The 13,389-nt window shown below is 48.7% G+C and overlaps 1 protein-coding gene across 1 annotated transcript in view; it reads left to right on the plus strand.

Annotated features, from left to right (window-relative positions):
- Positions 1–3,312, plus strand: part of Phactr1 (phosphatase and actin regulator 1) — a 442,461-nt gene extending 439,149 nt beyond the window's left edge. Inside the window, exon 16 of the mRNA XM_055595105.1 lies at positions 95–3,312. Coding sequence (XP_055451080.1) covers positions 95–110 — 16 coding nt within the window. The 3' untranslated portion in view covers positions 111–3,312. The remainder of the gene's footprint in view (positions 1–94) is intronic.
- Positions 3,313–13,389: the final 10,077 nt, after the last annotated feature.

The following is a 13,389-nucleotide window of genomic DNA, read 5'->3' on the forward strand; positions in this document are numbered from 1 at the left end:
CTGGCATGTCACCGTCAGCCAGGGTTTCTCAGGATGGGAAGGCGCTGCTGTGGGGATCTGGGCCTCCGTCTTGATGAAGTTCTCTGTTTCCCAGGTTTCATCGACCTTAACAGTGGTATTACTCTTGAGTGCTCTGCTGTCTTCAAAACATAAATTTATAAGAACCATAAGTGCTGGCATTTGTCCACTCCCCTGTTACGATGTAAATCTGAACTGCCTTTTTAAAAAAAGAAAAAAAGAAAAAAGAAAAAAAGAAGCTGAAACAAAAGAGAACATAATCAGGATTCTATGTGCAGGAACGCCATGGTGACCACCACTCAGAGTTGCTGGCACCACTTCTGCTGCGGAAAAGTGTCCCAGGCCCCAGCAGGGACCTACCTGAGGATTGTCCAGGGCTGCCTTGTCCCCTCCATCCAGACCCAACAGGCACCACATCAGTTCAGTCTTCGGTGAACCTCTTCCTCACAAGGGACTGATGCCTGAGTCCAAGGAAGCCAAGGGCAGTGGGTTTGGCATGGGAGTGGCTAGGTGGCAGTCGTAATCCAGCTGGCCTTCCAGACGTGGTCAGACGCACCGGCTTCAGAGGGGGGCATCTACTTTGGAGGCCCTTGAAGAGGGCAGTGCTGGAAAGGGGGTGACCTCTCGCAGTCCCCCCCACCTTACCCTCCCACCCTCCAGCCTTGTCTTGGGGGAGCCTGTGCTGGAGTTTTGATCATAAGCATGTGTACTGTGGGCATAGGAAGCTAGAACTGAACATCTACTCTGATCCCCTGCCCAAACCCGAGCTGCCTTCCAGGAGACTCTGGTAGGGATAGTGGCTTGCCTGTTCAGTTCACATTCATTGACCGGCTTATGTTTGGAAAGCCGAGGGCCATGGGTGATCCATTCATAAATGCCATTGCTAAGGTATGAGCTGACCAGGGGCTGGGGTCAGAAATTCTATGGTTCATGTTTTTCTTTGGCCTTGTAACACACCTGGGACAGTGATGATGTGGCTTGGCCATTAATAGCTTCTGAGTACCAATGCATGGAGGCCAGTGCCGTGGACCAATGTCTCACTGCCTCTGCAGATGCCTCCACTCTTCTGGCTTGGCACTTAAGAGTTTCTGCAGAGAGATCCATGTCTCAGAGGCCTAGCACTGGGCCAAAAGTTACCAGCCATGACTGTCTGTGCTGTCCCTGGCTGCTTCAGTTACCCAGAGAGAGCCCCTGTCTCCTCTCACTCTCTTTCTCTCAGGATGTGCCTCCAGCTGCCCTGTTGAGAGGGCCCCAATGGTTGTGTGCACACTGAGGAAAGTGCACCCCAGACCCTAAGGAGGCCTTTTGCAGCACTGTTTTCCTTCCTAAACAAGCTCACAGACCCTTGGGTGCAAAATTCTGCCCCAACCCCTGTGGTGTGCTCGGCTTTCAGAGTCATCATGGTTTCAATAGGTGAGGGCTTACTCCACAACACACCCGGGATTTAGGAAGATACAGGCTAGCCAAGCTTGGCTAGCCACAAAGGAGTTGTCCCCTTGTCACACTAGGTGAGGTTATGTTGCTCTTAGTGCCTGTAGTGAGGCCATGCAATTCTCTGGAGCGTTCGTGGCCTGTGGCCAGTTGCTAACCCAGGAACCAGAGTTAAAGGAAAGCTTAGGTCAGCCCTACAGGTAGCACCACACAGCTGCTGCTCTCCTGGCACTGTCTGGATGGAGCACGCCTCTGTCCAGCCCAAAGACAACTCCATTGCTGGGTCTTTCTGTTATGATTTGAATGTTCAGAGAGGTATTCAGGGAAAATGCGGTGGGGATTTTTAGCGTGGCTGTAAACACAGTCTTCCCGAAAGGCTTACTGACTTTTGAATGTGCACACAGTAGGAAGAAAAATGCAGAAATCTTTTCTTGAACTTCCTTAGGGTTAGAGGGTAGGCACATGTCTGGGGTGGAGGTCCCTGCCTGGCCAGGCCTGAGGTCTGTACTTCCTCTAAGCAGCAGGTTTGCTTCGGGCTGCTGTGGTGGTCTGGCCTGACAGGCCTTCCCCAGCCAAGAAGAGCCCTAAGGAACTCCTCCTGAAAAGGCCCATGGTTTTGCTGGCCTTGGTTCTAGGGCCCTTCTGATTGCCTGGGGACAGAAGTCCCCACTCGGCTATCTCCCCGCTGCCAGCCAGCGGCCTTCACTGTTCCCTTAAGCATGCCCTGGGATGGCCCTTCTCTCATATATGGAAGAAATTGGACAGAATGTCCACATCACTTCCTGCACGGCACCCTTGGGCAGAAGTCACTTACTCAGTTAGGGGTGTGCCGTGCACGTTCCTAAAAGGTCGTCTCCTTTGGGGATTGGCTATTTAAAGGCCACTCTACGTGGTTCTCACCACGGCTCAGCAGCCTCCCCAGCTGTAGGCTGGCACTTTCACTCTCCTTCTGAAAACCTGGAGTCTTTAGGGAGCTGTAACCACATGTTTTTCCCACTTTATTAGGACAACTGGAGTGACTTGAATTGTTTCCAAAGTTGACAATTTGACACTAATTAGGGGGGAATAAAAAGAGCTAGATGGCTTAAAACATCCGTTTCTGAAAAAGTTACAGTTTTCAAGTGAGTTCATCTTGAGCCTATATGTTCCAATCTGAGCACTGTGGAGTTCAGGTTAGCAAGAAAGGAGAAAATGAAATGCATCAGACCTTATGGTTTTCTCTCAAAATCAGGCATTGCTGAACCCTGTCCCAGCGTCACTTTCCTGACAGGAGGGCCTGCCACTGACAAGCTGGCTTTCTCAAAATCTTGACCACTTCATTCCCCAGACACCCCCTAAGCCCTGCCAAGTTTTTAGAACATGAGCCTTTCTGCCAGAAAGAGAAACCAAACCAAGTGACAGTCAGTGTGAGGAGACGCTTCGAGTTTCTTTTTCTCCTGCTTATGAACACGTTTGTACTTTTGGAATGAGCTTCGTGGTGTGTCGCTTCAGATAAATGGGATCCCAGGCTCTCCCTGTGCACAGCCAGCGGGCAGGGGTCTCTGATGACTTCTTCCTCCCATGAGTCTGTTCCTCCCATGAGTCTGTTCCTCCCCAAGCAGGTTGCTTTCTCCAGTTGCTTCCTGGTGTCTGTACATAGTTTGTCTTTGTATAGGAATGAGTGTGTGTGGTGACCGTCGATCCATGCCCTCCCGGGTTCTAACTTAACAGATGATGGCTGTATGAGGAAGATGCTGTACATAGAATATAAATTAAACTGGATCTCTGTGGCCTAGGTTTTGTACATACAGAAACTGCATGGTATTTAAATTATTGTTTCTCTCTGATGATGTATGCAGTTTCTTTAAAAACAAACCAAAAAAAAAAAAAAGTTAAAAAAAAAAAAAGCTTTGTTGTGTTGTTTTATCACCTATCAGTAGGAACCAACAAAAATAGAAATAGCTGGGCTGGGGAAGGGTTGGCAGAGGGGAAGGGAAGGAGGTCACCAGTTACGGGGAGCCCAGCAAGCTCATGTTTCTGGCAGAGTTTGGGGGTGGGAGTGGCACTGCTCACTGCTGCATGTTGATTAGCTTTCTAGAACATTTGTGTCCTCCACCATTTTTGACATTTCAAGAATCTCCCAATCCTCTATCCCCGAACAGTCTTGGGAGAGTGAATATGAATTAGCCTTTAGGTAAGTCACTCGGAGGTCTTGGGAGTATAGGTATCAGGCAGCTTATAACCTAGGGGTCTTTGGGGTGCCTCTGTATCCAAACAAAAGCTATATATGTTTCTTTGCCTATAAGAACAGTGGGCCCTCTGTATCTGGGAATTCAACCACCTCTGAATCAAAAATATGGGAGTGATTTCATTTGTACTGAACACATACTTGTTTTATCATCGTTTCCTAAACCATACAGTATAATGCCTACTGACCCTCACAAATACATTGCATCAGGTACTAATGTATCATTTCAAGCGTAAGGAAGGCTGTCTAAAACTCACAGGGGAATACTGTACCATTTTATACCAGAGACTCAATCATCCCCAGATTTGAGATGGGAATGGTCCTGGAATCCCACAGACAGACAATTGTATATACACCTGCTTCTTGAGGGCTTGAGTATCCAACAAAGCAAGCATTCTCTCACACGACCCTCTGCTTTTACTAGGCTGTCTTTGGGGAAGCAGAGGGCTGCCATTTGCCTGAGAGAAGCTGACGGGTCTCACACTCTGGACCCAGCAATGTGAGAAGGCAACTCTTGGAAGGAAGCCCAGCAAGGGACTGCGTGCATTGAGCCTTGTAGAGGATTCTTGCTGACTCACAATTGTCAGTAACTCTGGATGCAGGGGGAGTCCTGTGTTGGGCAGTCTCCCAGGGCCTGTGCTACAGCTGGGCTAGGAACCACACTTAAGATGCAGGCCTCAGAGATCAGGCTGCTTGCTGTGTCTGGCCACATGAATGGAAGGAGGCTGCCGGAAGACGGAGGTAAGGCTCCAGGCTTCATGTCTCCCAGGAAGGCAGAGAAGCACAAGCAGGAGAGGCTCCAGGCAGCACTGTGAGTGAGAAAAGTTCTCCCCTTCTACCCAGGGCGTCCCTCATCCTGCCTTTCCCCTCTCCCACAGCTCTCTGGATTTTGATAAGTCTCACCTGCAGAACCTGGATGTAGTTTTCTGTGGGTATAAAGGGCTGGGAAAAGATTTTTAAAGAGTTCCAAAGGAGCTGTACCTGGCAGGAGGGAAGAATCATGGGAATGAAGGGTCTGGTTATGGGTTCTAGCCAAGCAGAGGCAGCTGGTGTCTCCATTTCTGTATCTCTTTACATTTCCCTAAGTGACAGTAGTGCTAGCCCATGCCACCTAATTTCTCCATGCTTCTATTTCCTTATCTTCAAAGTGAGGTCTTTGAATTCTGTGTTTTTTATCATGTGTGTAAAATGAGCATGAGTGGAGGTCAGAGGTCAACGTTGGGTATCCCCACATTCCACCTTATTTGAGACAGGTTATTTTGTTGTTGGTTGCTGCACATGCTAGGCTAGGTGGTCCTTGAACTTACTGGGATTCTCCTGTCTCCACCTCCCATCTTACTGTAGAAACATTGGTTTAATGACAAATCACACCTAGCTTTATGTGGTTTCTAGAGATGCAAACCCAATTTTCCATGTGTGTACAGCAGACACTTTTCTCCCTGAGCTGTCTCCTCAGCCTACATTCCATGTTCTTAAACATCCCTAGAGAGTCAGATACAGGGGTGGGTTGAGGTTTTGAAAGGTGTTTTGTTTGAGATATGGTCCTACTCTGTAACCCAGCATGGCCTGAAACTCACTGTGCAACCCAGCTAATCCTCCTGTTTCAGTGCTAGAATTATAGGCATGTGCCACCATGCCCAACAATACAGTAGTTTTTAAAACACTAAGCTGAGTCCTAAGAAAAGCGCTCTTACCAGGTCCTTCTAGGGCTCATCCATCAGGTCACTTGCAAGTACCAGCATCGCCCAGTGAGTCTTCTGTCCCTGTCTGCCATGGATGGGCCAGGAGAGCAACTGTTTTAGGACGCTGTCCTCTTCAAGTGCTCTTGTAATACCTAAAACATTGCTCCCCCTTGCAGCAATGAGGTAACTTCAACATCATGCCTCCTGGCTTGGTCTCTACAGATGCTGAGGACTGGCTTCAGAGGTGTCCCTCTGTGCAGCTATAGCTGAACACCAGGACTCAGGAAAGCCCCTCACCCCATGCACTCACTGACATCCTGAAACTGAGATGAGATTCTTGTCCACGGAGACGTCTCAAAGGCCTTGACAGCCAGCGATATTTATGCCCTGCCAAAAATGTAATGCTGAACAAGGTCCTGGTGTTGCATGAGTCCCAGCCATGGCAAGAAGAGAGAAGCAAGTTGCTGAATGCCTGGAAGAAGTCGTAGTCAAGCCAGCTGGGCCTGCAGAAGTTGCCACCAGGGGCGCAATCAGGGTGAGGGCATTCTTCGCCCTCAGTAGCCCTCTGTCAGGAAGTAACTGCAGCTCTTTTGTTTCTCCCTTCAGACAGGGTCTCATGAAGCCCTGCATGAAGCTCTGCACTGGGACACTGCGCTGGTCACCTCTCTTCCTTGTCCCCCTTTCACAGGCCAGGGGACTTAGGCTGACAGGACACAGGACAGCAGAGCTACATGAACTCCAGCCTCTTGACCCAGTCCAGTCCCTTGGCTCCCAGACCCACTAGTGACCTACAAAGGACAATTAGGAAGATGACAGTTGGACACATGCTTTCTTTATTCAGTGTTGGGGCTTGAATGTAGATCCGTTTACTCAGTGTTGAGGACTGAACCTGGATCCTTTCCTTCAATACTGGGGCTTGAACCTAGGTCCTTTTACTCAGTGTTGAACTTAGGTTGATCCTAAAGTACTCCACCACTGAGCCACAAAACCAGCACTTCTTTATACTGTTTAGGACAGAACCTCAGAACAGGCGGTGCTAGTGCATGCCTTTAATCCCAGCACTCAGGAGGCAGAGGCAGATCTCTGAGTTCAGGCCAGCCTGGTCTACAGAGCGAGTTCCAGGACAGCCAGGGCCACACACAAAACAAAACAAAGCTAGGGGCTCAGTAACCTGAGCTGCTCTGAACTCATTCCATAGCGCAGGCAGGCCTCAAACTTGCAGTTCTGCCGGCCTCAGCCTGGGACAACCACACCTGGCTTGGACAGTTTCAACTGCCTGCCCTGATAAACTGCATCTGCTCTGCTGGGTCACTTCAGCAACAGCTGGAGGGTCACCTGACACTAGGCAAATTGAGATCTGTTTTTAATATCAGAGAAGTCTAGAGATAGACTGGGAAAGGCTTCTATGATGGTTCCATGACGCTGTGCATCACAGATCCATTTCTGCCTTACCTAACTCTTATGTGACTTTTATCCTTAAGGTTTCCTCATAGTCCAAGATGGCTTCTAAAGTTCCCGCCATTACTCACGGGGTCTAGCCTAGAAGCAAGATCATCTGATCATCTGGTAAATCCTCCAAGTGCCTGTGAGAGGGTATGGATACATATGTGCACAGTAGATTGTAGGATCAGGGTGCCGTGCCTTCCATCCTGTATTTGAGACGGATCTCTCACTGGCCTAAGACTTTGCCACTAGCCTGGCCTGTAGGATGCACCTGTCTCTGTCTCTTGTTTTGCCTTTGCTGAGATTACAGGCACACACCACCATGCCCTGCTTTTTCCACAGGTTCTGGGAACCCAGACTCAGGTCCTCTCATTTGAGAGAAAGGCGCTTTCCCAACTGAGCCATGTCCCCAGCCCAGTAAGTCCTCTTTGACAAATTATCCTCAAAGAAGCCGTCACCTTCTACCCCTCCCAACAAAAGGCCGGGGTAAAGTTCTGTAAACAAAAACCTGCTTATTAAGGAAGAAGGGGAAGACAGGTACTGGTTACAGGGCCATGAGGTGGTAGGTCATCGACTAAAGGCAACCGTTGGTGATGAGAGCTGTGATCCATTATCATAAACTACTTCCTGTGGGGAGAAAGAAGTCTAAAGAGACATTGCTCCTCAGTGCTGAACTTCTGTTCCTAGTTTGAAGTCCTTGGCAATGCTTTAGGAATGAGGTCAGGCTAGTCATCTATCTATCTCTATCTGTCTATCATCTGTCTGTCTGGCCGTCAGACAGGATCTCCTATAGACCAGGCTAGCCTTAAACTCACTATGTAGCTGATGATGACCTTGAATTACTGATCTTCCTGCTTCAATCTCCCAAGTGCTGGGATTTGAGGCATGCACCACCACACCTAGCCTAGTCACTGAAATCCTCTGTAATAAATTCCTTAACCAGCTGGGTAAGTCCTGCATTAGCTAAAATCTGCATGTCCACAGCCACTGCTATGCAAACAGTGGCTCCCACGAATGGCAGCTGTAGCAGCCTTGACAGAAACACTGATGGAAGCACAGACCTATCCCTGGGCCCCACCCAGACCTGTGCTGTGAGCTCAGAATCAGCAGTCCAGCAGATTCCATGCACAAATTGTCGACCCCTGTTGTTAGGGTTTGGGTGGTGGAAGGAGTACCTCAGCAGGGTGGGGCCAAAGACACACCATGTGACAGATTTAAAGTAGTTAGGGGAGTGTCTCGGAGTAGGACAAGAGGCAGGGCAGAGAGAGAGAGAGAGAGAGAGAGAGAGAGAGAGAGATGAGAGACAGAGAGTAGGCTGCGATGGTGGGAACCTTTCAAAGGTACTCGTGTTGCAGTTGGTGGCTGGAGATGACATGGCGGCCCCGCTGAGTCACTGAAGGCAGGCTGGGGAGCACCTGGCTCTGGAATGTGGGTGGTTCCTAAAACCTGTTTCAGTGCAGTATCTTGCACAGTGTCAGGTGGATCTCCGTCCGCCTAAACATGCTTCTTCTCAGGGAGCCATCTGCTCCCCTGATGAACAGATGAGGGCATTGTGTACTGTGACCGGGCAGAAAGTAGTTCACTCTGATAAGGATTTTTTCTTTCTTTTTTGTCTTTCTTTCCTTTTGTGTTTGTGTTTGTGTGTGTGTGTGTGTGTGTGTGCGCGCACGCGCGTGCATGCAAGAGGGGGGGGGTGTGATGTTTGTGTGCATGCATGTAGATGCTAGATACCTCCAGTATCCTATCTCAGACATTAGCCACCTTGGGTTTTTTTTGTTGTTGTTGTTTTGTTTTTTTTAGAGGGGAGAGGAGTTAACCGTTTATTTTTAACTGAATTTTTTTTCATACAACATATTCTGATCACACTTTCTCTTTCCCAACCCCTTCCAGATCCTCCCCCATCCTTTCTTTCTCTCTTTTAGAGAACAAACAGGCAAACAAAAACCAAACACATATACACATATACACACACATATACACACACAAGCCCACAAGAAACACAAACACGTACCAAAAACCCCACAAAATCAGAAACCATAATATACAAGAAAAAACCAATAAGAAAAAAAAAAAAGCCCCCCAAAAGCAGCAGGAGACAAGAAGTCTACAACAGTACCACTGAGCTCATTTTACACTGGTCACCTGCCTTTGCCTGCGGTATGGGATGTACCCTCACATGTAGTTATTATAACCTGGGAGACTCCACTGGAGACAGCTAAGTTTTCCTTTACAAGTAGGTGTCAGTTGCAGATAGCACCTTGGTTAGGAGTGGGAGCCGTCTCTACTGTACCCCCCTTTCTCAGCACTGTGACCCCCACCTGACCTGAACCTGTACAGGCCCTGTGCATGCTGCCACACAGTCTCAGTGAGTCCATATTCCACCTTGGTTTCTGAGACATGCTTTTCACTCCCCTGAAACTCTCCAAACAGGCTAGATTGACTAGGCCCCTGTATCTTCCTGTCTCTGTCTCCACAGCTCTGGGATTACAAGTACATTCTAGCACCACACCCAGCCCAGCTGTGTTTCAAGGCGGGTTCTTCGAAGACTGAACTCATGTCTTCGTGCTTGCAGGTCAGGCGTTTGCCCACCGAGCTCTCCGCGGCCCCCTCCCTCCTCTTCACGGTGTTATAGCCACGGCTGGCGTGTCCTAGGTAGCACTAATCACTACATCTCCCAACCACAGAAAGGGTTTAAAGCTCAGGGAAACAGAGCTAGTGAGAGCCTTCTAGCCAGGCAGCAGGAGCACAGGGTGTGGCCTACTCTTGTTACAGTGGTGACCTCTCTCACCTGCTGTGCACCAGGAACTTCCCTTCTCTTATCTTCGGTCTGGCTGGCCAGCAGGCTCTCCTTGCAGGCTCCCCTGAGTTCTGACATTCCTCAGGCCTAGGCACAGTTCTCTGCAATCCTGTGATCTGTCAGCCTTAGCAGCCACAATTCTAATTGCTTTGACCAGGGTTCACTCAACTGTCATATGGTCTGGCAGTCCCAGTTCAGGTCTAGAGAGCAGATATTAGGCACCCAGGAAAGCTCCCCCCCACCACTCCCAGCTGCCCCCATGCAGAGACACATAAAACTGCTGCCTGCCACTGGCCTCCATTTTCCCACCTCCTAGGTGGGAGCTAGGCAAAGCCAGCTTTCAGCAGACTTCTGGACTGAAATAGACACGGTATGAATGTTCACAGGAAAGACCCAGCCATGGAAATGGTTTGCCAGGGTACCAGAGTGATACTTGCCTCTCTATGTACCCTCCCCCTACCTCCCACCCCATGAAAGGCCTGGCTGTCCAGCTACAGCAGTTGGTGGAAATTACAAGTAAATGTTGCAGAACAAGCCACTCAGACACAGCTGAGCAGGTGTCCTGATCTCTCAGCTCTGCAAGGCAGCATCTGATGAGCACACATGCTGAACGGAGTGCAAGGCTCCTGAGGTGTCCTCCTCGCCACAAGGAACACAGCCCTCTTGTGCTGATGCAGGCTCACTGGTGGCCGTGGGTGACCCAGACCCACAGACTTAAGAATGAAGCCAAGAGACTGGCTCCAAAGCTGTATATGCACCACAGAAATGTGGGGTCTCTGAGTACCAGAGACAAAAGCATTCAGCTCACCCACCCAACACCTGACCTAAGCCTTACAGACAGAAAGGTAATGCCTACCCTGGGGTAGAGGGGGCATGACTCTAGGCAAAGACAGTATGTCCAAGGTGGGCATCACCAAGAGAGCACTGGGGCCCACTCTGGATGAAAGGGTGCCAGGCATAGTCCTGGCTTTAAGCATCTTGGTCTTGGTAATGACAAGGAAAGTTTAATCACACCAAGTGGGTAGGGGTGGATAACAGGTACCAGGGTGCCATTGGATAAAAGTGGTTACTTCTAATGTTCTACAGCACAACAGGATAATTGTAATCCACAATTAAACATCGTAAGGCAGCAGAGAGAATTTGGAATGTTCCCAATACAAAGAAATGATAAATGCCTAGGGTAATAAATATGCCAAGGATTCTCAAACAGCCATCACACACTTTATGCCTACACTGAAGTGTCTCATCCCAGCCCACAAACACACTGTGTTTGTGTTGTATTGAGTTACAAATATATGTAAGGAACTGGGCAGATGGCTTAGTAGGTAGAGCACTTGCAAGCACGGAGACCTGAGTTCAGATCCCCAGCACCCATGAAAACTAGATACAGCAGTGTGAGTGTGCGTGCATGTGTGTGATCCCAGAAGTCCTACAGCGAGATGGGATACAGACAGGACACTCTCCAGAGGCTTGAGGGCTCTCCAGCTTGGTGTCCAGTGCAGCAAACAGGAATCCCTGCCTGTCCCAACAAGCTGGAAGGGAAGCACCAACACCGGGGCCTGTTCTCTGACCTCCACCTGTGTGCACGCATGCACCCCCAAACATACACAGACATCAGACATACACAAAGGATTGAAAATGCACAGATTTCTTTTTGTTCAAGGGTGAGAATCAGTGACAGAACATTTGCTCAGCATGCACAGGGGGCTTGGGTTCCATCCCAAGACAGCAAAAAAATAAAAATAAAACAAAAAAAAAAAAAAAAAAAAAAAAAAAAAAGAAGAAAAGAAGGAAGGAAGGGAAAGAATCAAAGTTCCAGACAGCCCAAGCCAGTTTTGCAAAATGGACAATGTCTTAAATGCTAGAGGCACAGACGAAACAAAGTGTGCTTTCGGCCCAGAACTTTACAAGGGCCTCTTCTGAGACAGCCCTTGAAGGACAAAGCGGTTCGCCAGGCAGGATCTAGCCACACTCTCCCTGCCTAACCATAGGGATACAGGCATTCACATTCCAGAATGCTCTGGGGGCTCTCTGCTTTTCTTCTGGGAGGTCTTCATTTTTGTTTGTTAGGAGACAGGATCTCATGTAGCCCAGGATGGCCCTGAACACATTATCCTCACCTCCAGAGAGCTGGAAGTATAGCCTTGAAGTACCACATCTAGATGTGACCTGAGGTTCATAGTGCCCACGTGTGATGTGCACCAATATGGATACAATAGGCTGTGGAGAAGAGCAAACATGAGGCCGAGGGAAGCAAGTATGGCTGGGTGATGGGCTTGGAGCACAGAACCAGGGAAGGGCACAGAGGCTCCTGCCCTGCTCCCTTACCAAAGGCTATCCTGACACCTCTCCCACTGATACCTTGCATCCCAGAGTCACTGTAGCCTTCCCTCGTGTGCCAGCTCAGGAGGTGAAAGGTGCTCCCGGCTTCTAGAAGGAAACAGACTCGGTTACCGCTTACATTCCATCATCAGCTCCAGAGGCCAGGCCCCAGGCGTCTTCCCCAGCAACTCAGCACTCAGTACTGGCTCAGAAATAGGAGTGTGCTCACATTCAAGTCATGAAACAAAGAAACCAGATACCAGATGGCTAGCAGACCAGAGAGGGAAAGACGGCAGTTAGAAGCAGATCATCCAAAGTCTCTGCTCCTTGCTGCCTCCCTCAAAAGTACCAGCTGTCATGAGGAAAAAGCCACATATTCCAACACACAATCAGACCCCCTACACACATACACAGGCATACTTACACACCACAAATGTACATCTACCATACATCCCACATGTACATATGTCCAACACATACACACGCCACATACTTAATCCCCACATACTCTACACATACACCTACCTACTCACACACTCTCACCTCATATATACCAGCCCCCTTGACATATACACTCACAAATACACCTCCCCAGCATCCAAGACTGCATACTTTCAAACCCTCCTCTCCTCCAGCATAGACATTGCTAGTTCTTTTCTATTTCCTGGAATTGAGGTTTAGTAACATCAGTGGATTTCACCATACCTATTTTATTATTTTTAAAAAAAAATGTGTTCAAACGACATATGACTACTAAAGAAAAGTAACCCTTGTTGGGGAGATAGCGCAATCCATACAACTTTTGCTATCCAAGCAGGAAGACCCAAAGTCCATCCCCAGCACCCAGATGAAAGGCGGATCATAGTAGCATGTGCTTGTAATTTCCAACCTGGTGAGGCAGAGACAGAGGGATCCCTGAGGCTCACAATCCATCTAGCCTAGCTTACTTAACAGGCAAGACCCTGCACTCAGCGAGAGACCCAGTCTCAAAAGACAAGGTACATGATCATCCTAAGGCACACCAGAGGGTGTCTCTGAACTCTACACATGCACCTAAGCACACTCATACCTGTACACGTGGACACATACCCAAAGAGAGAGAGAGAGAGAGAGAGAGAGAGAGAGAGAGGAGAGAGAGAGAAGAGAGAAGAGAGAGAGGAGAGAGAGTTCTTTATCATGTTTCTGTGGAATTCTCACATTCTCTATGACCACTAGAAGGAGGCAATTGTGGCAGAGTTTCCTTTCCATGTGTTTTTTTTTTTTTTCTCTATGTCCCCAAAGCTTTTCAGGTTACTAAATAGATGGTTGGCAGAGAATCATTTTCAAAATATTACCTGCAGGTGGCAATTTGTTTTCAGGGGTTTTTCTTCTGAGTAGACTCCTCTCTGGTACCCTACGGACTGACAGCTGGCTTCAGCAGCTCCATTTCTTCTCCACTCTTTGTCACCAGGTATTTCACAAACATTAGG

Source organism: Psammomys obesus, unplaced genomic scaffold (genome assembly GCF_907164565.1).
Source record: "Psammomys obesus unplaced genomic scaffold, mPsaObe1.curated_primary_1811, whole genome shotgun sequence".
In the NCBI taxonomy this organism is placed as follows: domain Eukaryota; kingdom Metazoa; phylum Chordata; class Mammalia; order Rodentia; family Muridae; genus Psammomys; species Psammomys obesus.